A 27537-nucleotide genomic window follows, 5' to 3' on the forward strand; every position below is an offset into this window, starting at 1 on the left:
TATTCCACAATGCAGGATGCAATACGGTGACGTCATTTTGAGGCGATGTGTTGGCCAATCCACAGAGGGGTTGTGTTTCTGTAGCCACGGCAATCCCAATATGACGCCATATTGGGGCGCTCGGATGATGTTAAAATCGATTTGTTCCAAATGGTTCCTCCCATATCTCATCGGAAGGACCCCCGTGTGCTGCCCGATGGGCCCCGTCACCAATCGCCTTCCGTCTACAGCATAGACGTCTTCGGGTACAGCTTTGGGAAGAAGCACTAGCCCTAGCCTGCATGCCTCGTTGTGGTCCATAAACATGCCAGTGGCCCCTGAATCCACCATGGCCACAACGGGTATCCACTGGTCATGCACTCCCACGTGCACCGTGAGAAACAGGTGTCGTTGTCCCTTAGTGACCGAGTTGGAAAGTGAAGGGATGGATGAGTGACTCCGAGATGCCCCTTCTTTGGTCTGGGAGTCCTCTAGTTTTCCGCCGGTATGTCCACCACGGCTGTTACAGACCGGTTGGCCCGATAACGCGACGTCTTCGGTTTGGCAGGGCATTCACGTACGTAGTGGCCTTTTTTGCCACAATATAGGCACAATCCTTGTTTACGGCGTGACTCTTTCTCCGTGGCTGTGAGGCTCGCTCGTATTGCGCCGATGTCCATGGGTTCTCCCTTGGATGCGGTGGAAGTTTCAGGACTTCCCACCGTCACATAGGATGGAAGGGATTTTCCTTTTCTCCCATGATCCCCCTTTCTTTCACTTAGCCTATATTCCAGCCGTGATACCAGGTTGATAAGGCCCTCACATGTCTTGGGTTGAGGGTCAATATGAGCCACGGCGTCCTTGAGCTCATCACACAGCCCTTGATAGAAGAACGCCGTCTGTTTAGCAACAGGCCACTTGGTTTCCGCAACCAGCCTTCGGAACGCGTTGAGATACTGCACCAGGTCGTTGGATCCCTGTCTCAACTCAAGCATTTCACGGTCCGCCGTGTACGAGTCAGCCCTTCTGTCGAACACCTTCAGGAATTCCTCGCGAAAAGCACCCCAATCACATAAGATGGGGTCGTCCCCGCTTACCAGAGGTACGGCCCATTGTGCCGCGTTTCCAGCCAAATAGGAAATAAGAAAAGCCACACGAGCCTGACTCGTGGGGAACGCCCTTGGTTTGCACGTTAAATGTAGCGCCACTTGTGTGAGGAATACCTGCACTGTGTTAGGATCCCCACTGTACCTCTCTGGTGTTGCCAAGGGGATGGCTACCGGCATTTCCACTACTACCGCAGGGGTCGGGTTCGTGAGGGAGGTGCTGGGCGTGAGCGGGTCCAATTGGATAGCATCCAGTCTGGCTTGTACATCGGCTGTTTCTTGCCTAGAGGCAGCCACTTCAGCTTGCACGGTCGCTAAAGCAGCCAGCACATCATCAAGTGTTGCCATGTCTGTTATCGACCGGGAGACAGTTAGTGTTATTTAAGGTCGGATATTTTGTAACGCCCTGAACGTCTCGGGATCGTTTAACAGACACGATAATGAGGACGCAACCACTTGTGAAGGGTTAGTTATTTTAATGAAGGCAAAAATAACACAAAGAAGAAACAAAAGTTATAGTCACTGGAATCCTCCAGGCTAAGTACGTTACCAGCCCACAGCACGGGTGGTCCTAACCGTCCTCTGCATATACGCCGGTCCCAGCGTATGCCAACAGAGGGCAGAAATGAAATGGCCGACAATACCAATCGGTAGGCTGTGAGGGGCACGAAGAGTGTTGGGGAGAATCGAGGAGTCAGGGAAACACCCAGCCGGGGTCTCTTCCTGAAGGGAGCAGCCGCTCAACCTCTTCCTCAGACTGCACCGGGACGCGGAGTCACCTCCTGGTGATGCGTCACCGATACCCCAATCAAAACCAAGAAGACTGGACCGAGAGCAGCCGCTCGATCGATCCTGTGGACTTCCGAGTCTGTAACGCGGCAAACACCTCCTGGTGTGCGTTACAGCTGGCAGTCCCTGTATCTCTGGTCGGGCTGGGAGTTACGACTCCAACCAGCAAAAGCGCCACTGCGCTTTGACTCAGCCGAGTCAAAAAGCGAAGCTCAATGGTTGACCGGTAGAGCTTCCGGGTCCTTCACAGGTGACGATGGGGCAAGACACGGCCCAGGGAGTAACGACTCGACCTACCTCCGTTCTTGCCTTACTGGAGCTCCACTCCGGAACACTGCTCTTCACGAAGCAGGTACGTCGGTGTAAACATAATATCCGACAGCGTTGTACCTCCCGGTTCCTCCCTTTATAGGGCGTGTTTTCCTTGAGTTATGTAACAGCTCTCCTGTTTACATAAGGGCGTGTTTTCCTTGAGTTATGTAACAGCTCTCCTGTTTACATAAGGGCGTGCTTTCCTTGAGTTATGTAACAGCTCTCCTGTTTACATAAGGGCGTGTTTTCCTTGAGTTATGTAACAGCTCTCCTGTTTACATAAGGGCGTGTTTTCCTTGAGTTATGTAACAGCTCTCCTGTTTACATAACCTCTCAACCGCTAAGCATCCTGGGAGATGTAGTCCGTTTTAGCTGGTTACCGTTTTCCTCCCCTCGCATGACAGGAATTCTTGACACTCACACACTATGTATACTATGGGGCATATTATCAAGAAAAGGCGTTAAAATTATCGCCGCTTTAGCGGCAGAAAACTGCCGCTAAAGCGGAGATAATGGGCTTGATAATATGCCCTTGAGAATTCCCATAAAAGCCCATGTTCTGGTGTCAACATGGGCTTCTATTGGAATTCTCAAGGGCATATTATCAAGCCCATTATCACCGCTTTAGCAGCAGTTTTCGGCCGCCAAAGCGGCGATAATTTTGACGCCGTGCTTGATAATATGCCCCTATGTTTGTTACACTTGGCTCCATTGGCGTGGGTCTCCCTTCCATTTTTTGCTGTTGTCTCCTCTGTTTTTGCTGGTATTAGATGCTCTGGGCGCTGTGCCACTGCCATTCAGTGCCACAGCGTGAACGCTCCCTGTGTTAAATATGACATGTGAATTGGTATATCCATGATTGGCTTATTTGGTTTACCTGTTAGTCCCTAGTAGAGTGGCCTGTGTGCAGTCCAGAACTGCCACCTTGGCTGTGAAGTGCACCCACTTCCCAGCCCCTGAACCTTCCCTTGGCATCATTGAAGCCACCCCTATCGTAGGGTGCATTGTATGTGTAAGGTAGGACATACCTTGGTGTGTGTAGCATGTCCTGGTAGTGAATTACACCCAATTTCGTTTTTCACTACTGTAAGGCTACCTCTTCTCCATCGGCCAGAATGGGCAGTTTGACTATTTCACTCTATAGTCCTAACTGACCCAAGGAACATGGTAGAAAAACCAAATGTAGTATGCCTGAGCTCAGAAAATTAAAATACATCTTTTAGTGGAGTTTATTTTTATATTCTGTGTTTCAAAATACTTCTTTTAGAAAGTAGGTATTTTCTTGCCTAAGCCTTCCAGTGTGCTCTGTTGTTATGTGTATTGGCTGTCTGGTTTTGGAGGGACAGGGCAGGCTGAGTCAGACCTGGGTTGAATAGAGAGATCTGCATTGGAGTATGGGGAGGGGTAGCTCCTTGACCTGAATATGGCTGTGCCTGGCAAGGTGAATGCTGGCTCCACCTCCCACTGTGCGTCTGATGGCAGACCCGCTCTTTCTGAAAGGAAGGATGCAGCCTGGTAAACAAAGTGCTCCAGGACTGGGCAGAACTGGTTCTGGCTGTGTTCAGTGACTTGTTGCTTTTGAAAACAATGACTTTTGGGGTATAAATATCTGTGCTGAAACCCCTACAATTTGGATTGCTCTTGGACATCAAGACGGACCTCTGTCCGTGTAACTGAAAGAATCTGCAGGAGAGGACTGTCGTTGTGCTTGTGTGCTGTTTCTTGGATTGGCCTGCAGTGGTTACCATTGGACTTGGAAGAAGAGGGAAAAGGACTTTGAAGGAACTTTTATTTATCTTGCTACAGCAATCACCCAAGGGCTAGAAGAGAGCTAGCCTCCTGCTGAAGTCTCAGGCACATCAAACTTCACCACCAGCCTCCTGATTCCTCCCAGCGAGGATTTGATTTCTATCTGCAGGTGAAGCTCCTGTGAGTTCCAGGGCCTCTAGTTCTACTACAGAGAAGAGAGTGCTGAAATCGTCGCTAATGCCCGTTTGCGAGCCGCCGCAGCTGAAAGCGCACTGGAAAATCATCGCGCTGCTGTCGCTGAGTGCTCGCTACCAGAGATCATCGCATTGCACGCTTGTGGCCGCCAAGTGCTCGCTAAATCCAAAGATCATCGCATGTTTGCGGGCTGCCAAGTGCTCGCTAACCCCACAGATCATCGCATCACGACATCGCAGCACGGATGCCGGGCATCTGCCATTTTCATCGCATCGCATCAGGATCGTCGCTCCCTCGCGGAGCGCCATTTCTTCGCATCGCAACCTGATCGCACACGCAACAGGATTGTTGCCTCGTCTCCTCCCTCGTGGCAAGGAGTCATCGCATCAACGGCCTAGCGTGCAGAAGTTTGTCGCCTTGTCCCCGCACGCATCAGAAGATCAGCGCATTGTCTCCTCCCTCGCGGCAAGGATTCATCGCATCGCCGGCCTCGCGTGCCGAAAATCATCGCTACAGCTTCTTTGCGACATTTTGTTGGTTTTACTACGAAATCCAGGTACTTTGTAAGTAAAAGGGTCGCAGAGACCACTGCTTTGAACTGAACTCCTCTTTGCACACTTTGAACTATTTTTGCAGCATTTCAAGATTAACCCTATTTTTCAGTATTGTGGCATTTTACCGTTATTCGTCTTGTGTTAAGTCTATATATAAAGATACTTATTTTTTATAACTACTTGTGTGGTGTCCCTTAGTAGTGTTCTTCACTGTGTTACTGTGTATGGTCATAAATGCTCCACACACTGCCTCTGCGATAAGCCGAGCTGCTCGTGCTATGTTACCACAGGGTTGAGCAGGAGTTATCAAAGGGTGTAGGCTGCTTACTCTGACTTAGGAAGAAGGGTCCCTACTTGGACAGTGGCCAGCCATTGCCAACTAGAGACCCCCATTTCTAACAATGTTGTCTTCAGTTCATTCACCACGTCATACACAAACTACCTGTCCCTCTCATTCTTACTTTCTATCTAATTTATACACCTCTCACCCCTATCTATTCACCATACCACATATTTACAATACACAAATACACTACACACCAAACAATTCCAAAACTAACAATTCCAATTCAAAGCACATAATTCCACTACAAACAACATGCATCCACTCCACTGCAAAAACACGAAACATAAAATGGGAAACAAAATAATTTACAATGCCAAAAACTCAAACTTCCTCAAATGCGAGACCGACTGCATTGCAAATGCTGGTCTCTATTTCCATCCTTCCCAGGTGCCTTGGATTCCCGTCAGGTATCTTAAAGCACGTACCCCATATTTATATGCGTTGGTCTAAGTTTATTCTTTGTTAGTGGTAACTCTCATCTTGTTTCCCATTAAGCAGCGATTACCTTCCTTGAGTTCCCTTGTCCTGATGATGACCTCAAGTCATGAAGGTCGAAACGCGGTCGACTTGTATCAGCCTAATCGGGATTGCTAATCATGCCTTGATTTTCCACTGCTTGTATTATAAAGTAAATGTTTATGCATAATAATAGTTTCAAATATTCCCAAAAAACGCTGGTTTACGTTTTTCACGTCTTTCACTTGCGCTCAAACACATTTTCACAAACAGAAGGTGTTCACCTTGCATGTAGTACACAACTAAATAATGATGGTTGATGCTGCTTCATAACCCGTTTAAAGTATAAATCTATGCAGCTTTGTTAATGTAATTATGTTGAAACAAAAAATTGGGACTACGTGTTTTGTATGATTAATTTACTTTCCAAATTGTATTCCCTCATAGACTCCCATTGAGTCGTTTTTGTATGATACCGTACCCCTCTAGGTCTCAACTGGGGTTACGGATTTCTCCTGTGACTTTTAATACCTTGGGGAATACATGACATGACATGAAAGATGTAATGCTGCGGAGTGTGTGCGCTATGAAAGCTTGCCCTGGTTGCATGTGTGCTTGTGTGAAGTACAATACATGAAGTGCTGTGCAGCGCGCAGATGGTGAGTGGGTGTGCTGTCAGCGTGTGTGTGTGTTTGGGAGAGTTATCCCCCTGACAGATTGTGTATTGCTGCATTCCTGTGAGATGGGTGGGACACACACTGGAAGGAAAAGGAAGCGACTCCCTTCACACTTCAAAAGATGCTCTTTGATTCTGTGATAGGTCAGAAGGAAGGGGCCTGGACACATCTCAGGAAGAGAGTTAGGGCTGAAAGGGGAGTCATAAAGAGGAGGGCTGGGGTCTGGGATAAACCTTTAGATGCACATATCACTGTGGGTGACATCCAGGTGTGAAGTCTGGTCACTCCCATGAGTGGTTTTATGGGACAATCCGCTTCAAAGTCTTGCCTGCTGTGACAGACATGTGTCATGAGGAAAGAAAAAGAGAGGTGCCCCCTTTAAAAGAAGCAGAACCCCAACACAAACCTTCAAAGACTCAGACTCTAAATCACACTTGGTGTCTGGAAAAGGACTATAAGAAGGGGAGGTTCGAGTCCTCAAATACTGGTCTTCTGCCAAGCAGACAGACAGGCTGTGTGAGGAGGGGAAGCTCTACAAGACTCCTGCCTCGGTGCAAAGGCCTGCGGGGTCCATGCTAGGTGAGGGGACATCACCCAGGACACCAAGATTACCTCCCCTGGAGCACCATCGTCTGCCTGCTTGCCAAGACTAGTGTGCCCTGTGAGGGTGAGGAGAGCGTTGGAGGGAGCGAGGTCCAGTGGGGAGCCCTGCACGTGCATTCCCTGGGTGAGGTGTGAGGCTGTGCACCGATCAGGCAGTGGCCCGTGTGCAATATCGCCTGTGCAACGCCAGAATGCCAAGAAAGGGGTGCCTTGTTCTGAGCCGTATCGGAAGCACGGTGCACCAGGTCACTCCGCTGCGGAGACATCGTATTCCAGTAGTTGTCACAGGTGAACTGATTTAGGGCCAGGAGTGCCGGACTTGTGACTGCCGAAATCAGCGACTCCTTATGCCAGGAGGGGCCAACGTAGTGAGGGCGATTGCAAAAGGAGAGTCTGCGCCTGGATCATGATCAACATGGGGCTGCCGGTATCACTTTGGCCATGGGTTCAGGCCTAAGCAATACTGCTGTGATCAGTGGGTCTAGCCCACATGATTAGATCTAACGTGACAGATTCCCCGAGGATCATCAAGACACTGCCGAGCACATAATACCCTCATTGGAGCTACGGTTGGGACCCAGAGGACCACACCAGCCCCCTCCGCTAGAGGGAAGAGCAGCTTAGCTTTGTGTCTGCAGAGCCGGAGAAGCTCTGATCACTGGAAAGAAGTGGCAGCGCCGCTTGACAGTGAGAGACTGCGCCGCTGGGTGCTGCTGCGTACATCGGGAGCGGCACATTCTTACCCTACACCATCCGGACTCATGAGAGCCAGAGGAGAGGGCACTCGCTTCACCAATGAACATTGCCACACCGCCAGAGCGGGTAAGACTGGAACTGGGCCTTTGTGGCCCCGGAGGACTTGCTGCTAACGCTGCTACGACACCATGGACGCTTTTGAATAATTCCTCAAGTGTCAAAGGGAAAACTGTTGAGTGCGGCCTAATAGTTTGCATTACCTGGATGCAGCCACCACTAAATGTGGAATCACTCCAAACACATTACAAGAAGGCGGGTGGGAACAGAGATCTGCCTGACAACTTCGAGAGCCCAGACTTGAAGGGAGATTGCGTTATTGCTTCCGAATGTCATTTACCTTTGTATTTGTAGTGTTAGAAATAAAATGCTTCTTTTTTCTATAAAAGCGAGTATTGGATTGGAGATTGATTTATTGCTCGTACGGTTTGCACTTTGAGTTATGAGTCGTGTTCATTGAACTGTATCTAAATGCCCCCAAGGGAGCCGTGAGTGCTCAACCACAGCTACCCCTGGGAGTCAAGTGCAGAAAGGATACCTGTCCCAGTTGATCCGGACCCATAGTAGGTAGAGCCCTGGGACATCAGATGTAGACGGCCTCAACCACCACGGTCGAGCCCAGTAGCCCCTACATGCCCCTTGGCCCTCTGAAAGGGTTCTGACAAAAGGCAAGAAAAAAAGGAAAGACAGAATGAGAGAAGAAAAAAACAGAGAAGGAAAGAAAGAAAGGAAGAAAGAAAGAGAAGAAAAGAAAGAAGGACATAAAGATGGAAAGAAAGAGAATGAAAGAAAGGAAGATAGAGAGAAGGAAAAAAGAGAAGGAAAGATAAAGAAAGACAGAAGGAAGCATTTAAAGAAGAGATGAAGGAAAGCAAGGGTGATAAGGCAAGAGAAAGAAAGAAACATGGAAAGTGAAAGAAAGAAAGAAAGAGAAAGAAAGAGAAAAATAAAGAAAGAACGAGAGAAAAATGAAGGAAGGACAGAAAAAAGGGACAAAAGGTGAAAGAAAGTCAAAAGTAAAAGAAAGAGCAAAAGAGAAAGAAAGAAACAGGGAGAAGGAAAGAGAGAAAGATAGAAGGAAAGGAGATGAAAGAAAGGAGAAAGAAAGAAAGAAAAAAGAGAAAAATAAAGTGAAAATAAAATAAATTAATGCAGAACAGTTTCAAACTAACTCAATCATGTGAAATAGCAGCTGCCAGAAAAGCAAAACATTCCAAAAGGAATTTACAACAGCAATGGCAAGAGCTGGGATCTGCTAAGGATGTTATGTGCCCGTGTTCACATCAGAACCCTCTAAACACAAAGGCAAGACTAAAGAAATTATAAAGTAAAAACAAAAAATACTGCCACTGAAGGGAACTGGCTTATGTGTGGATGTGCGCCTTGTGAGTGAGCGAAGTGCAGTCACTCAAAGTGACGTTAACCAGTGGCTTGAGTAGGCTGACCCTCTGCCCCATGCTACATGGTGTAGTGGGTGGAGGCAAAATGTGAATGACACAACAACAGACCAATGGATGAAAAGGGGTGGTTGAAAGCCCCTATATGTTAGTATATTATATATATTTTAGTACAATCAAAAGGTCTTGGTTAACGCCAGACATAAAAATAGAATACAATAGAAACCTCCCATCAGGATATTTTTAATGAATGGCTGAAATGTATGGATAAAAACCTGCATGCATATTTTTACATAATTAAATCATTCATATATGTGTCATTAAATGTACACACAGGGATTGGCCCATCTTGGTGCAGCCTGTTTGGACAAAGTTTAGACTGGCATAAGAACAGCGGAATATGTATGTACTCTCTGGGATATAACTACACATCTGTGGTTATCTGCATAGTATATTGAATAATTACAGATTCTCAGGGGAGCACTGTTACATGGTAGATGGTGAATTGTTCTGATGACGCACAGGAGTGTTGCAAGCTGCAGACATGTTGTGGAGATATTTCACTCTGTCTTACACTGACCCTAAAGGACTTTCCATCCTTACACTATTCATAGAATCCGGGTGAAGCCCCTCTCTCTTCTTTCAGCATCAGCCTGAAACGTCTTAAGCTGTAATAAACCACAAACAGAGGCGCGAGCACGAAGAAGGAAATGAGTGATCAATACACTTTACAGCACCAGGACGTCTGCTAAAGAAACACATACAAACAATTAAAGGTGCACACCTAAAATTCGCAGAAGTCTATATATCTGATATGTTTACTTTGGATTTGGAAATAGTTAATAGTGACTACTAACTATGCAAGACGAGGAGAGTAAAAGGGTCTTTTATGTTTTATTCACTTTTTCAGTGTCTACCACGAGAAAGCAAACTCAGCTCTTTATTGTAATCACTGGTAGGTTCTGACCTCTGACCTTTAATGAACAGCTCCTGTTTTGAGTATAGAAGTAACTGATATGAGCAGTGTAAATACTGAACACACGTGAAATTCCAAGGTGTTAAATTAAAATAATGTGTAGTTATAACCAGTAAAATATTTACAAATATTTTCCGAACAAAATAGAAAGCTTGTTTTTCCACAAATGTTTTGTAATCAGAGTCAATAGAAATAATGGATTTTGCACAAGTTGAATTGGGCATGTAATTACGGCTATGCCGCATGTACCGCATAAAACGGTGTCTGCCTCAAACAGATGAACAATGACTAAAAAGCGGCACATGTGGCAGCCCCTTTCCAAGGCTCCGCTGGTCACCATTTATCTGATGAAAGTTGTAGTGAGGAGTTTAACTGCACTAATGAGGTGAAACCTCTGCTCAGACAATGATTGTGTGAGATAAAATTGCAGGATATTGAAATCATGCGGTCAGATTACTGTTAATCCGCATATTGCCTCATCTCGCTGTATAATCCAGTCCACCCTGCGGTATAAATTGCTCCTCCCATTGCGGGTAATGCCAGTGATCCCGATAATGAATTATTACATGTAAAGAAGTGAGAAAAGCAGTTATTGTTCAGCCTTTCAAACAGAAAATGCATGAAGAAATTGTTTCATAATTATTTTCCAGATGTCATTCCAGTTGTAAAACAAATATTATAACAAGCAGACGCAGAATTGCCAGGTTAAAAATAACTCGGAGGATTTTTTCGAAATCCATCTTTAGGTGACCGCTCCTGGCACTTACAGAATCTGAGAGCAAAACTAAAATCGCTGGTATTTTAGCCGAGAAAGAAGGGAAACCTCCAGTCAGAGTGTGCAGCAGACGAGTCAGTTCCCTGCTCTGACTGTAACATGAACCCGGAAGTCCCAGCGCAGCCAGAGAGGGGCAGACGCACAGACACGCCCACTGCACACAGAGAGAAACTGAAACTTAAGTTTACTTCCTGCATTTCTGAATCATGGCGGCAGCGGCTCAGCTCGGGAAGCTCCAGGAAGAGGCCACTTGTTCCATCTGTTTGGAATATTTTACTGATCCGGTGATGATCGACTGTGGACACAACTTCTGCCGCTCCTGCATCACTCAGAGCTGGGAGGGAAGAGATGGAAACTTCCCCTGTCCACAGTGCAGGGAAATATCTCGTAGGAAAAAACTCCGACCCAACAGGCAACTGGGTAACATGGTGGACATTGCAAAACAGCTTTATTTGCCCCCCGTGAAGCCCCCAGAGGAGAATCTTTGTGAGAAACATTTAGAGAAACTGAGGCTGTTCTGTGCAGAGGATCAGAGGATGATATGTGTTGTCTGCCGGGAGTCCAAGGAGCATAAAACTCACTCAGCAAGTCCTGTAGAGGAGGCTGCAGAGGAGTACAAGGTATGTCTGTGGGCGTTCAGGGATCATAAATCACTTGGTGAGCCACACCAAGGGGCAGTCAGAGAGCACAAGCGAAGTACGCGGTGTTAAGAAATCACGAGTCACCCTTTTTATAAGGTGGCCAGATTGCTCCATGTCACTGGGACACCACCTTTCCATTCCTAAGTTTAGATTTTACATATAATTTTTATCTGGTGTGTTGAAGCAACAGGGTCAAGTAAAATGAACCAAGGCTACAAGTCCCAGAATGCCCTGATCTGTTAAATCAAAAGCCCAGAAAAGGAAATGTGTCCCGGTGGCATGGAGTCATCTGGTCACCCTACTTGTGTATGTGATTAAGGAAGCTGCATAAGAGAACAGGGTATGTGTGGGGATGTCCAGGGAGTTAAAAGGCCCCCGAGAGTCACTAGAGGAGGCTGGTAAAGAGCTCTAGACGTACGTGTGAATGTTTATGGATCATAGTGCACCCGGAGGCCCTTAAGGGAAGTCTGTGCAAGGAGTGTATCTGGGTGTTCAGAATTCACAAATGAAGACACTGTAAGTTCCACAGAGGAAAAAGCTGCAAGCTGCGGAGGAGCACAAGGTATGTGTGTTGATGTTCAGGATTCACAAGTGAAGACATTCTGTAAGATCAACATAAGGTATGTGTGTAGGTGTCCAAGAGTCACAAGTGAAGACACTGTACGTTCTGCAGAGGAAGGAGCTGCCGAGGAGCACAACGCATGTCTGTGGATGTTCACGATTCACACGTGAATGCACATGTTACGTCTTTAAGAGGATTCAATGTATATTTTGGGGGTGATATGTGTCCCTAGAGAAGGCTGCCGAAAATTACAAGGTATGTTCGTTGGTCTTTAGGGATCGCAAGTGAATACACTCTGTGAGGCTTTATAAGTACCTGCAAAAGAGCACAAAGTGTGTCTGTCAGAGCGCCGAGATCACAGGCCGTATACTGTGACGTACAGAGGCGGCTGCAGAAGAGCAGAAGGGATGTGTGTGGGTGTTCTGGGACCTTGCACTATACTCAACGGCTTCAGTGTGGCAGTGTAGTGTGAGCTCTCAGTGTCTGAAGACTTGATGCGACAATGCAGGATCTGGCACACAGGCTCACATGTTCATCAAACACAGCAGAAGAGGTGCAGCAATGCAGGATGTGGCACACGGGCTCACATGGGCTCAGACACAGTAGGAGAGGTGCAGTAATGCAGGGTGTCACACATGGGCTCACATGGTCATCAAACACAGCAGAAGGGGTGCAGTAATACAAGGTCTGGCAGACGGGCTCACATGGGCACAGACACAGCAGAAGATGTGCAGCAATGCAATGTGTAGCACACAGGCTCCCAAGGGTATCAGACACAGCAGACGATGTGCAGCAATGCAATGTGTAGTACACAGGCTCCTAAGGGTATCAGACACAGCAGAAGATGAGCAGCAATGCAATGTGTAGTACACAGGCTGCTCCCAAGGGTATCGGACACAGCAGAAGAGGTGCAGCAATGCAATGTGTAGCACACAGGCTCCCAAGAGTATCAGACGCAGCAGAAGATGTGCAGCAATGCAATGTGTAGTACACAGGCCCACAAGGGGTATCATACTGAGCAGAAGATGTGCAGCAATGCAATGTGTAGCACACAGGCTCCCAGGGGTATCAGACTGAGCAGAAGATGTGCAGCAATGCAATGTGTAGTACACCGGCTCCCAATGGTATCAGACACAGCGGAAGAGGTGCAGCAATGCAATGTGTAGCACACAGGCTCCCAAGAGTATCAGACGCAGCAGAAGATGTGCAGCAATGCAATGTGTAGTACACAGGCCCACAAGGGGTATCATACTGAGCAGAAGATGTGCAGCAATGCAATGTGTAGTACACCGGCTCCCAGGGGTATCAGACGCTGCAGAAGATGTGCAGCAATGCAATGTGTTGTACACAGGCTCCCAAGGGTATCAGACACAGCAGAAGATGTGCAGCAATGCAATGTGTAGTACACAGGCCCACAAGGGTATCAGACACAGCAGAAGATGTGCAGCAATGCAATGTGTAGTACACAGGCTCCCAAGGGTATCAGACACAGCAGAAGATGTGCAGCAATGCAATGTGTAGTACACAGGCCCACAAGGGTAGCAGACACAGCAGAAGATGTGCAGCAATGCAATGTGTAGTACACAGGCCCACAAGGGTATCAGACACAGCAGAAGATGTGCAGCAATGCAATGTGTAGTACACAGGCCCACAAGGGTATCAGACACAGCAGAAGATGTGCAGCAATGCAATGTGTAGTACACAGGCCCACAAGGGTATCAGACACAGCAGAAGATGTGCAGCAATGCAATGTGTAGTACACAGGCTCCCAGGGGTATCAGACTGAGCAGAAGATGTGCAGCAATGCAATGTGTAGTACACAGGCTCCCAATGGTATCAGACACAGCGGAAGAGGTGCAGCAATGCAATGTGTAGTACACAGGCTCCCAAGGGTATCATGCACAGCAGAAGATGTGCAGCGATGCAATGTGTAGCACACAGGCTCCCAAGGGTATCAGACACAGCAGAAGATGTGCAGCAATGCAATGTGTAGTACACAGGCTCCCAAGGGTATCGGACACAGCAGAAGATGTGCAGCAATGCAATGTGTAGTACACAGGCTCCCAAGGGTATCAGGCACAGCAGAAGAGGTGCAGCAATGCAATGTGTAGTACACAGGCTCCCAAGGGTATCAGACACAGCAGAAGATGTGCAGCAATGCAATGTGTAGTACACAGGCTCCCAAGGGTATCAGACACAGCAGAAGATGTGCAGCAATGCAATGTGTAGTACACAGGCTCCCAAGGGTATCAGACTGAGCAGAAGATGTGCAGCAATGCAATGTGTAGTACACAGGCTCCCAAGGGTATCGGACACAGCAGAAGATGTGCAGCAATGCAATGTGTAGTACACAGGCTGCTCCCAAGGGTATCGGACACAGCAGAAGATGTGCAGCAATGCAATGTGTAGTACACAGGCTCCCAAGGGTATCAGACTGAGCAGAAGATGTGCAGCAATGCAATGTGTAGTACACAGGCTCCCAAGGGTATCAGACACAGCAGAAGATGTGCAGCAATGCAATGTGTAGTACACAGGCCCACAAGGGTATCAGACACAGCAGAAGATGTGCAGCAATGCAATGTGTAGTACACAGGCCCACAAGGGTATCAGACACAGCAGAAGATGTGCAGCAATGCAATGTGTAGTACACAGGCCCACAAGGGTATCAGACACAGCAGAAGTTGTGCAGCAATGCAATGTGTAGTACACAGGCTCCCAAGGGTATCAGACACAGCAGAAGATGTGCAGCAATGCAATGTGTAGTACACAGGCCCACAAGGGTATCAGACACAGCAGAAGATGTGCAGCAATGCAATGTGTAGTACACAGGCCCACAAGGGGTATCATACTGAGCAGAAGATGTGCAGCAATGCAATGTGTAGTACACAGGCTCCCAGGGGTATCAGACACAGCAGAAGATGTGCAGCAATGCAATGTGTAGTACACCGGCTCCCAGGGGTATCAGACGCTGCAGAAGATGTGCAGCAATGCAATGTGTAGTACACAGGCTCCCAGGGGTATCAGACTGAGCAGAAGATGTGCAGCAATGCAATGTGTAGTACACAGGCCCACAAGGGTATCGGACACAGCAGAAGATGTGCAGCAATGCAATGTGTAGTACACAGGCTCCCAAGGGTATCAGACACAGCAGAAGAGGTGCAGCAATGCAATGTGTAGTACACAGGCTCCCAAGGGTATCAGACACAGCAGAAGATGAGCAGCAATGCAATGTGTAGCACACAGGCTCCCAAGGGTATCAGACTGAGCAGAAGATGTGCAGCAATGCAATGTGTAGTACACAGGCTCCCAAGGGTATCAGACACAGCAGAAGATGTGCAGCAATGCAATGTGTAGTACACAGGCCCACAAGGGTATCAGACACAGCAGAAGATGTGCAGCAATGCAATGTGTAGTACACAGGCCCACAAGGGTATCAGACACAGCAGAAGATGTGCAGCAATGCAATGTGTAGTACACAGGCCCACAAGGGTATCAGACACAGCAGAAGATGTGCAGCAATGCAATGTGTAGTACACAGGCTCCCAGGGGTATCAGACTGAGCAGAAGATGTGCAGCAATGCAATGTGTAGTACACAGGCTCCCAATGGTATCAGACACAGCGGAAGAGGTGCAGCAATGCAATGTGTAGTACACAGGCTCCCAAGGGTATCATGCACAGCAGAAGATGTGCAGCGATGCAATGTGTAGCACACAGGCTCCCAAGGGTATCAGACACAGCAGAAGATGTGCAGCAATGCAATGTGTAGTACACAGGCTCCCAAGGGTATCGGACACAGCAGAAGATGTGCAGCAATGCAATGTGTAGTACACAGGCTCCCAAGGGTATCAGACACAGCAGAAGAGGTGCAGCAATGCAATGTGTAGTACATAGGCTCCCAAGGGTATCAGACACAGCAGAAGATGTGCAGCAATGCAATGTGTAGTACACAGGCTCCCAAGGGTATCAGACACAGCAGAAGATGTGCAGCAATGCAATGTGTAGTACACAGGCTCCCAAGGGTATCAGACTGAGCAGAAGATGTGCAGCAATGCAATGTGTAGTACACAGGCTCCCAAGGGTATCGGACATAGCAGAAGATGTGCAGCAATGCAATGTGTAGTACACAGGCTCCCAAGGGTATCAGACACAGCAGAAGATGTGCAGCAATGCAATGTGTAGTACACAGGCTCCCAAGGGTATCAGACTGAGCAGAAGATGTGCAGCAATGCAATGTGTAGTACACAGGCTCCCAAGGGTATCAGACACAGCAGAAGATGTGCAGCAATGCAATGTGTAGTACACAGGCCCACAAGGGTATCAGACACAGCAGAAGATGTGCAGCAATGCAATGTGTAGTACACAGGCCCACAAGGGTATCAGACACAGCAGAAGATGTGCAGCAATGCAATGTGTAGTACACAGGCCCACAAGGGTATCAGACACAGCAGAAGATGTGCAGCAATGCAATGTGTAGTACACAGGCTCCCAAGGGTATCAGACACAGCAGAAGATGTGCAGCAATGCAATGTGTAGTACACAGGCCCACAAGGGTATCAGACACAGCAGAAGATGTGCAGCAATGCAATGTGTAGTACACAGGCCCACAAGGGGTATCATACTGAGCAGAAGATGTGCAGCAATGCAATGTGTAGTACACAGGCTCCCAGGGGTATCAGACACAGCAGAAGATGTGCAGCAATGCAATGTGTAGTACACCGGCTCCCAGGGGTATCAGACGCTGCAGAAGATGTGCAGCAATGCAATGTGTAGTACACAGGCTCCCAGGGGTATCAGACTGAGCAGAAGATGTGCAGCAATGCAATGTGTAGTACACAGGCTCCCAAGGGTATCAGACACAGCAGAAGATGAGCAGCAATGCAATGTGTAGTACACAGGCCCACAAGGGTATCGGACACAGCAGAAGATGTGCAGCAATGCAATGTGTAGTACACAGGCTCCCAAGGGTATCAGACACAGCAGAAGAGGTGCAGCAATGCAATGTGTAGTACACAGGCTCCCAAGGGTATCAGACACAGCAGAAGATGAGCAGCAATGCAATGTGTAGCACACAGGCTCCCAAGGGTATCAGACTGAGCAGAAGATGTGCAGCAATGCAATGTGTAGTACACAGGCTCCCAAGGGTATCAGACACAGCAGAAGATGTGCAGCAATGCAATGTGTAGTACACAGGCCCACAAGGGTATCAGACACAGCAGAAGATGTGCAGCAATGCAATGTGTAGTACACAGGCCCACAAGGGTATCAGACACAGCAGAAGATGTGCAGCAATGCAATGTGTAGTACACAGGCTCCCAGGGGTATCAGACTGAGCAGAAGATGTGCAGCAATGCAATGTGTAGTACACAGGCTCCCAAGGGTATCGGACACAGCAGAAGATGTGCAGCAATGCAATGTGTAGTACACAGGCTCCCAAGGGTATCAGACACAGCAGAAGAGGTGCAGCAATGCAATGTGTAGTACACAGGCTCCCAGGGGTATCAGACTGAGCAGAAGATGTGCAGCAATGCAATGTGTAGTACACAGGCTCTAAAGGGTATCAGACTGAGCAGAAGATGTGCAGCAATGCAATGTGTAGTACACAGGCTCCCAAGGGTATCGGACACAGCAGAAGATGTGCAGCAATGCAATGTGTAGTACACAGGCTCCCAAGGGTATCAGACACAGCAGAAGATGTGCAGCAATGCAATGTGTAGTACACAGGCTCCCAAGGGTATCAGACTGAGCAGAAGATGTGCAGCAATGCAATGTGTAGTACACAGGCTCCCAAGGGTATCAGACACAGCAGACGATGTGCAGCAATGCAATGTGTAGTACACAGGCTCCCAAGGGTATCAGACACAGCAGAAGATGTGCAGCAATGCAATGTGTAGTACACAGGCTCCCAAGGGTATCAGACACAGCGGAAGATGAGCAGCAATGCAATGTGTAGCACACAGGCTCCCAAGGGTAGCAGACTGAGCAGAAGATGTGCAGCAATGCAATGTGTAGTACACAGGCTCCCAAGGGTATCAGACACAGCAGAAGATGTGCAGCAATGCAATGTGTAGTACACAGGCCCACAAGGGTATCAGACACAGCAGAAGATGTGCAGCAATGCAATGTGTAGTACACAGGCCCACAAGGGTATCAGACACAGCAGAAGATGTGCAGCAATGTAATGTGTAGTACACAGGCTCCCAAGGGTATCAGACACAGCAGAAGATGTGCAGCAATGCAATGTGTAGTACACAGGCTCCCAAGGGTATCAGACACAGCAGAAGATGTGCAGCAATGCAATGTGTAGTACACAGGCTCCCAAGGGTATCAGACACAGCAGAAGATGTGCAGCAATGCAATGTGTAGTACACAGGCTCCCAAGGGTATCAGACTGAGCAGAAGATGTGCAGCAATGCAATGTGTAGTACACAGGCTCCCAAGGGTATCAGACACAGCAGAAGATGTGCAGCAATGCAATGTGTAGTACACAGGCTCCCAAGGGTATCAGACACAGCAGAAGATGTGCAGCAATGCAATGTGTAGTACACAGGCTCCCAAGGGTATCAGACACAGCAGAAGATGTGCAGCAATGCAATGTGTAGCACACAGGCCCACAAGGGTATCAGACACAGCAGAAGATGTACAGCAATGCAATGTGTAGTACACAGGCCCACAAGGGTATCAGACACAGCAGAAGATGTGCAGCAATGCAATGTGTAGTACACAGGCTCCCAAGGGTATCAGACACAGCAGAAGATGTGCAGCAATGCAATGTGTAGTACACAGGCCCACAAGGGTATCAGCCACAGCAGAAGATGAGCAGCAATGCAATGTGTAGTACACAGGTTCCCAAGGGTATCAGACACAGCAGAAGATGTGCAGCAATGCAATGTGTAGCACACGAGCTCCCAAGGGTATCAGACACAGCAGAAGATGTACAGCAATGCAATGTGTAGTACACAGGCCCACAAGGTTATCAGACACAGCAGAAGATGTGCAGCAATGCAATGTGTAGTACACAGGCTCCCAAGGGTATCAGACACAGCAGAAGATGTGCAGCAATGCAATGTGTAGCACACAGGCCCACAAGGGTATCAGACACAGCAGAAGATGTGCAGCAATGCAATGTGTGGTACACAGGCTCCCAAGGGTATCAGACACAGCAGACGATGTGCAGCAATGTAGGGTGTAGCACACAGGCCCACAAGGGTATCAGACACAGCAGAAGAGGTGCAGCAATGCAATGTGTAGCACACGGGCTCCCAAGAGTATCAGACCCAGCAGAAGATGTGCAGCAATGCAATGTGTAGCACACAGGCTCTCAAGGGTATCAGACACAGCAGAAGATGTGCAGCAATGCAATGTGTAGCACACAGGCTCCCAAGAGTATCAGACGCAGCAGAAGATGTGCAGCAATGCAATGTGTAGCACACAGGCTCCCAAGAGTATCAGACGCAGCAGAAGATGTGCAGCAATGCAATGTGTAGCGCACATGCTCCCAGGGGTATAAGACACAGCAGAAGATGTGCAGCAATGCAATGTGTAGTACACAGGCTCCCAAGGGTATCAGACACAGCAGAAGATGTGCAGCAATGCAATGTGTAGTACACAGGCTCCCAAGGGTATCAGACACAGCAGAAGATGTGCAGCAATGCAATGTGTAGTACACAGGCTCCCAGGGGTATCAGACACAGCGGAAGATGTGCAGCAATGCAATGTGTAGCACACAGGCTCCCAAGGGTATCAGACACAGCAGAAGATGTGCAGAACACAGGCACACAAGGGTATCAGACCCAGCAGAAGATGTGCAGCAATGCAATGTGTAGTACACAGGCTCCCAGGGGTATCAGTCACAGCGGAAGATGTGCAGCAATGCAATGTGTAGTACACAGGCCCGCAAGGGTATCAGACACAGCAGAAGATGTGCAGCAATGCAATGTGTAGCACACAGGCTCCCAAGGGTATCAGACACAGCAGAAGATGTGCAGCAATGCAATGTGTAGCACACAGGCTCCCAAGGGTATCAGACACAGCAGAAGATGTGCAGCAATGAAATGTGTAGTACACAGGCTCCCAAGAGCATATCTGCAGGTGACTCCCCGCAATGCAGGGTTCATAAGGCAGAGGTTCAGCTGGTCTGGTTGCTTGTCACAGACCCCGTAAGAGCCTGTTGCAAACTTTTCAAGGGGCTGGTGTCTGAATTGTATTTCAGATGCTGGAAAGGGTTGGAACCTGCCCTGATGTAAACTCTCAGGACAACTACCTGATTCCTGTCATAGGCCCTGAGAGCGGCTGATGTCTGCTCCCTATCTCTGGCTGTATGTTTCTTGCCCTGTACTTTGTGTGGTGTCTGCTGTCTGTTCTCTCTCACAGACCATGTATGAGTCTGGCACCTGCCCTCTTAATGTAAATGTGTGTTTTCTGTGTACATGGCGCTGGTGTCTGCTCTCTCACTTTGGCTGTCTGTTTTCTCTGTCACAGACCCTTTATGAGGCTGGTTGCTCTCCTGCTGTGCCTGTCTTTTCTCCAGCTGAGATCCTGTAGGAGTCGGGTACCTGCTCTCTCAATATATATCTTTTCTCAGACACGGACCCTTTATGAGGCTGGTTGCTCTCCTGCTGTGCCTGTCTGTTCTCCATCTGATATCCTGTAGGAGTCGGGTACCCACTCACTCAATATGTCTATTCTCAGTCACACACCCTTTATGAGGCCGGTTGCTCTCCTGCTGTGCCTGTCTGTTCTTCATCTGAGATCCTGTAGAAGTCGGGTACCTGCTCTCTCAATATGTCTATTCTCAGTCACAGACCCTTTATGAGGCCAGTTGCTCTCCTGCTGTGCCTGTCTGTTCTTCATCTGAGATCCTGTAGAAGTCGGGTACCTGCTCTCTCAATATGTCTATTCGTAGTCACAGACCCTTTATGAGGCTGGTTGCTCTCCTGCTGTGCCTGTCTTTTCTCCATCTGAGATCCTGTAGGAGTCTGGTACCCGCTCCCTCAATATGTCTAGTCTCAGTCACAGACCCTTTATGAGGCTGGTTGCTCTCCTGCTATGCCTGTATGTTCTCCATCTGAGATCCTGTATATTCTCAGTCACAGACCCTTTATGAGACTGATATCTGCTCTCGTCCTGTGGCTGTTTTCTGTCATAGACCCTCTAAACGCTTGGTGCCCGCTCTCTCGTTTTGGTTGGCTCTTCTCTGTTGCATACTCTCTATGGGGCTGGCACCTGCTCTGTCACTGTGTCTGTCTGTTCTCTGTCACAGACCCTGCCTGGGGTTGGGGCCTGCACTCTTCCTGTGCCTGTCACAGACTGATCATTTCTTTGGTTGTCTGTTCTCTCTCACATACCCTGCGTGGGGCTGGCACCTGCTCTCTCGCCGTGTCTCTCTATTCTCTGTCACAGACCCTGCCTGGGGTTGGGGCCTGCACTCTTCCCGTGCCTGTCACAGACTGTGATCATTTCTTTGGTTGTCTCTTCTCTCTCACAGACCCTGCATGGGGCTGGCACCTGCTCTCTTGCTGTGTTTCTCTATTCTCTGTCACAGACCCAGCCTGGGGTTGAGGCCTGCACTCTTCCTGTCACAGACTGGGATCATTTCTTTGGTTGTCCGTTCTCTCTAACAGACCCTGCATGTGGCCGGCACCTGCTTTCTCGCTGTGGCTCTCTTTTCTCAGTCACAGACCCTGCATGGGGTTGGGGCCTGCACTCTTCCTGTGCCTGTCACAGACTGTGATCATTTCTTTGGTTGTCTGTTCTCTCTCACAGACCCTGCATGGGGCTGGCACCTGCTTTCTCGCTGTGGCTCTCTTTTCTCAGTCACAGACCCTGCCTGGGGTTGGGGCCTGCACTCTTCCTGTGCCTGTCACAGACTGATCATTTCTTTGGTTGTCTGTTCTCTCTCACAGACCCTGCATGGGGCTGGCACCTGCTCTCTTGCTGTGTTTCTCTATTCTCTGTCACAGACCCTGCCTGGGATTGGGGCCTACACTCTACCTGTGCCTGTCACAGACTGTGATCATGTCTTTGGTTGTCTGTTCTCTATCACAGACCCTGCATGGGGCCGGCACCTGCTCTCTCGCTGTGGCTCTCTATTCTCTGTCACAGACCCTGCCTGGAGTTGGGGCCTGCACTCTTCCCATGCCTGTCACAGACTGTGATCATTTCTTTGGTTGTCTCTTCTCTCTCACAGACCCTGCCTAGGGTTGGCACCTGCTCTCTTGCTGTGTTTCTCTATTCTCTGTCACAGACCCTGCCTGGGGTTGGGGCCTATACTCTACCTGTGCCTGTCACAGACTGTGATCACGTCTTTGGTTGTCTGTTCTCTATCACAGACCCTGCATGGGGCCGGCACCTGCTCTCTCGCTGTGGCTCTCTATTCTCTGTCACAGACCCTGCCTGGAGTTGGGGCCTGCACTCTTCCCATGCCTGTCACAGACTGTGATAATTTCTTTGGTTGTCTCTTCTCTCTCACAGACCCTGCCTAGGGTTGGCACCTGCTCTCTTGCTGTGTTTCTCTATTCTCTGTCACAGACCCTGCCTGGGGTTGGGGCCTATACTCTACCTGTGCCTGTCACAGACTGTGATCACGTCTTTGGTTGTCTGTTCTCTATCACAGACCCTGCATGGGGCCGGCACCTGCTCTCTCGCCGTGGCTCTCTTTTCTCTGTCACAGACCCTGCCTGGGGTTGGGGCCTGCACTCTTCCTGTGCGTCACAGACTGTGATCATTTCTTTGGTTGTCTGTTCTCTCTTACAGACCCTGCATGGGGCTGACACCTGCATGGGACAAGGTCAAGAGATGGTTCATCAGTCAAGAGGGTGCATGTTATGTTAAATCCATTTAATGAAGCTCAATGAAGCACACCTGGAGCTGCATCTTGGCACTCGGCCTGCACATAACTCGCACCTAATAACTGAAACAGTCAGGTTTTCAACAGTTTTATAATTTAGCAAAATGCGATCAGCAGCAGCGATAGAATGAAAGCTGATTCCATGCCGCCGGGCAGTGTAGTAGAACGCTCTGCCTCCATATGTCGAGGCACGAATGCGAGGAATGGAGCACCTTGTCGCTGGTTCTGAGTGTGCGAGCAGGACAATGATAACGTAATGCGCCTTTCAGATACAAAGGAGAAATGCCCATCAAAGCTTTGCGGGTAAGACAGCATCTTTTGAAAACAATGTGCTTTCTGATCGGAAGCCGGTGGAGGGCCCTGTAGATGGGGGCAGAAGGAGAGCCTGACGGGAGGCTACAAACTAAACAGGCAGCCATATTGTGCACCACCTGTAGTTTGGACAGAAAGATATCGTTTGCTGCCATAAGCAAAGCGTCGCTATTATCCAGACAGCTTTTTGAACAAAATCCGGACCAAATGTTTCCTAGCCGGAGATTGAAGTCGGGGAAACACTTTCCTCAGATGCAACATGATAGCAAAGCATGTTCATCTTGTAGTGGCTATGTGGCTTCTCATAGACAATTCCTGGTCTATTTTAATCAGGTTTCTGAAAGATTGTCTTGGGCAGGGGACTGACCCCAGTTCAGGAGGCCACAAGTCAGAAGACCAGAGATGCTGGGCTCTGCCAAACAGCAGGACCTGCGTCTTCTCGCTGTTCAACTGAAGACAGTTCTTAGACATCCACGCTGCCATATTCCTCATACAATCTCGAAATCGGCATATGGCACCGTCAATGTCGAGTCCCAGGGAGATGATCACCTGGGTATGGTCGGTATAAGAAATGTCTTCAAAAGCAGAGGCTTTAACGATCTGAGCCAAAGGAGCGACATAGATGTTAAACATGTCGGGCTCAAGGATGACCCCCGCGGTCCACCTTTGGGGATGGAACCAGATGATATTTAAATGGACCCAGGGTGATTATTTGAGTCCGGCCATCTAAAAAGTCTAATAATTTAAGGAGAAATTTGGTTGCTTGAGGTGAAATTAGCACAAGACACTCAAGATTACCTGTGTATGATGAATGCACATTTGAATTCCATTTTAGAAAATGTTTATCAATGATTGCCAATGGCTGTGAAATGTAGACGCTCATATTAATTTTGATATGGCATTGAAGTACGTGTTTTTTTATTAGTTATTTTTTATGTTACAGAGTTTTATATAGTACGAACTTGACCCGAATGGGGTATCAGAGCGCTTAACTTAGCACCAGTTGCATTACATGAGGACACATTCATTAGGTCTCGCTGAGCCCAGCGCATGCGCTGGCTCGAAGAGACATTATGTATGTGGGCTCCAAAAAGTGCTACCAGGCCAGCCTAGAGCTACAGTGCATGTGCGCGGGCGCGCGCGCCGCGCTTACTTTCACTTTCGCAGCCGCACGGCCGCTTTGATCGCGATCACTTTCACTTTCGTGCGCAGACCCAGCCTCCTCTGCCGGCACACCCACAACTGGCAACATTAGTTTTCTACAGCGCTTCGATCTAGCGCTTGAAATTGCTGCAGATCGGAGCATATAAATTCTCCCTACTTCCACGGACAGAGTAATTCCACAGTCATACGCACATATACTCATCATACGCTAGGGCCCATCACACTAACATTCATTCTACTACTCTATCCACTCTGAATATACGAGAGAAATCTCTATCAATCTGCGTCTAAAACGAGGTCAATGCGACCTAAAAGATATGTCTTGAGTCATGATTTAAACACTGGAAACACATTTGAAACTCAATAAATTACAAAGAAATAACCACCCGACACTGTTATTCAAACAAAGGGTTATTTATCTAAATTAGTTCAAATGGAAATCAATCAATAGCAAAAATCATTATTCTCATAGTTACCTATTCTAGCTAAATGTCTTAAATGGGTCAGGACAAGTCTCTCAGTAAAGTCTCTAGAGTCGCTGTCCTCTCAATCAGCGTCGATCCTCTCGAGCATAGGTTCGGGAAGAAGTGGCCTTAGACCCTCTCTAGTCTAACAATATTTATAGGGAAACTAACAAATTGAAAGTAACAAACAAACTCTAAACGTCCGTTGAGCCATTGAGCAGAGCTAGCAGGAAAGGATGTTGACTTGCAACATTTAGGAAACCTCCGCTCTCGAAAATCTCAAAAATAAAAACACGGAAGAAGGAAGCTCAAACTAAAAAATGTTACATCCATGAATGCTCTTCCTCGGAATCATAGTGAAGCCACTGCAAGTTTATCAGAGTTCATTGTGACTTTATTCTTCTCCAAGGGCAATTGGCAGCAAGCCTGGAGCTGCTGTCCTCATGGAAACTTTTAATACAGACAGAGGCCGTGGTCAGGTGATTTTCAACCATATTCAACAAGGCCTCTCGTCACATCTCAGCCACTCGAATGCAGGCTGTAAATATCGGCCATCTTGGATTAGGCCAAAACGGACCATCTTAATTAAAAGAAACACAAACAACGTTACCACATCATAATGATTATACAGTGTTAATTCCCACTAATACCCTTATGTGTATGTAATTACCTAGCCATCTGCAACACAAAGAAGCATTAAAGCACGTTATTTTAAAGCGCAAACACAAAACAAATAGCACTTTAGCAACACTTATTTAATTAATTTACTCACCAACTTAGTTCACATATTAATAAGGCAACATAAATGCATTCCCGCGTGTAATTCTTTCATTAGTAATGTTGGTTAATCAAAACCTTTAACAAAATTAGTAATTAATAATTAATTATCAGTAATTTAAATTATGACATATAAACTTGAACTGGAGTTTAAATCTCAATAAAGTTTCAATAGAAAACTCTGCTCCAGCAATCCCCCCTTTGGTGATATCTTATCACCACAAAAACCAACCCAAAAAAAAAAATTTAGTCCCATTTCTTAGGAGAAATTCAAATGTCTTTTCGTTTTGAACAACATAAACATGTTACACACCAGTCTCTCTTTCATCCTCTATTCTCGATTCTAAGTACACACTCTCCCTAAATGTTTCTAATTCAATTTCTTGTGGGTCTCTCTTTGACCTCTTTTGTTTCTTTTCAGCATTCTGTCTTATTATTTTCTTTTTCCCTCCCCTGTTTTTACAACACAAACACCCTAATCTAAGAATCAATAAAGCAACAATTACACATGTCAAAGGAAATAATATCTTACCAATAATGGTACTACCTATCTTAGCAATAAAACTTTTAACAGCAAGTAGTTTATTAGCCATTTTAGTCCAGATACTTTCTGCTTCCAGTGGTACTAATTCCTCATGCAAATCAGTAATATTTTTGATATAGACCTTTAGATCTTTGCTTTCATCAGGAATGTAAGTGCAACAATGTTGAACTTTCAACATTCCACAGACTCCACCCTCCTTTGCCAATAGAATATCAAGGGCAAGTCGATTTTGCATAGACATGGCGCGTACAGCAACCATCTCCGTATTTACCAAAAGAAACCCTCCAGCGGTACTTGTCGATAAGCGATCCACCACTGTTGACAGTTTCCGAATCCCATAGGCATTTAAAGAAATTCCCACTGCTGGAATTAAAGCTCCAAAAATATCACCTACAATTTCTGACCAAGTTTCTCTCTTAAAGCGTGTTAGTAGATTAATCTGTTCTGCATCTTCTATCTTATCTATATGAAAAATCTTTGGAAAGACCAGGCCAACATAACACGTGCCATACCAATGGTCAGGCAAACTGTAATAAGCCTTATTCCCACAAATATAATACACTCCCGGGAAAACTGGATCTTCTCCTCCCTTGAATCCCCACCCTGTTGCAATAAAGTATGTATCATAACACTCACTAGTCCCAACAAAATATTTATCATATTGGGATTTCCTTCTGATAATGCATAGTTTACCCTTCTGTGGTGCATCTAAAGCCAAAGTTGGACTGGCCCCATTCCTCAACTCCTTTCCCATCTCAATATCCCATATTGTCTCACTCATTTTATATCCTTTCCCCTTCTCATGCATGTCCATTCTTCTTTTCTCTACCATGTCCAGGAAAGCCTTTTCTTCTTCTTTCAAACTGCAAGTCAAATTGTTTCTAAAAATGTAATCTAATGTTAATTCTTCTGTTTCAATAAAAATCTCACCAAAAATGTTAGCTTCTTTAGCTGGATTCAGCTTTCTATTCATCGACAATTGCCCAAAAATGTAATCTTTGTCAGACATCTCATAATCTATTTTCCCTAGTAAATAAAAAACACTACTTAACACACTACATGAAATTCCATACGTAGCTGGAAGATGGTGATAAGTAACACCCTCCGAAACGGATGCAGGCAATTGCATACAGACATAGCAATCCCTTACTTCCATTGTCTTTACGTATTCGTACAACAACTTTGAAAAAACATTGCTAGAAAAATCATTAATTGACCTATCTTTATGTATGTAAATGTTACTAATTCTAGTTGGAACTACTTTCTGTGAACTCTTCTCTATGTTAGTCACATTCCCAGTATGTATCCCAAAAGTGTCTATTGTAACTCTAAAAGTAACTAATAAAGCAAGTACACCCCATGTAGGGGAGTAGGGTCTGCTATCCTATGGTCACCCCAAATTTTTGCTTTTTGCTTCACTGGTTTTTGACATATTGAGGCTGTGGGCCTGCCAATCAGACCCCCAGCCTGCTGTTCTCTCTACTAAATTTACACTATGCACCCTAGGTGCATAACCAATTGGGAGTGGATCACCCTGTGAGCCCTTGTACCAGTGTACG

General features: G+C 47.2%; 1 protein-coding gene across 1 annotated transcript in view; it reads left to right on the top strand.

The window, feature by feature from the left end:
• The first annotated feature begins 10873 nt into the window (after positions 1-10873).
• The window catches only part of LOC146869086 (E3 ubiquitin-protein ligase TRIM39-like), a 111954-nt gene continuing 95290 nt past the window's right edge, over positions 10874-27537 (top strand). The window contains exon 1 of the mRNA XM_085599716.1: positions 10874-11287. Within this exon, the coding sequence (XP_085455842.1) occupies positions 10874-11287 (414 nt within the window). The remainder of the gene's footprint in view (positions 11288-27537) is intronic.

This window comes from Triturus cristatus, chromosome 1_1 (genome assembly GCF_964204655.1).
Source record: "Triturus cristatus chromosome 1_1, aTriCri1.1, whole genome shotgun sequence".
In the NCBI taxonomy this organism is placed as follows: Eukaryota; Metazoa; Chordata; class Amphibia; order Caudata; family Salamandridae; genus Triturus; species Triturus cristatus.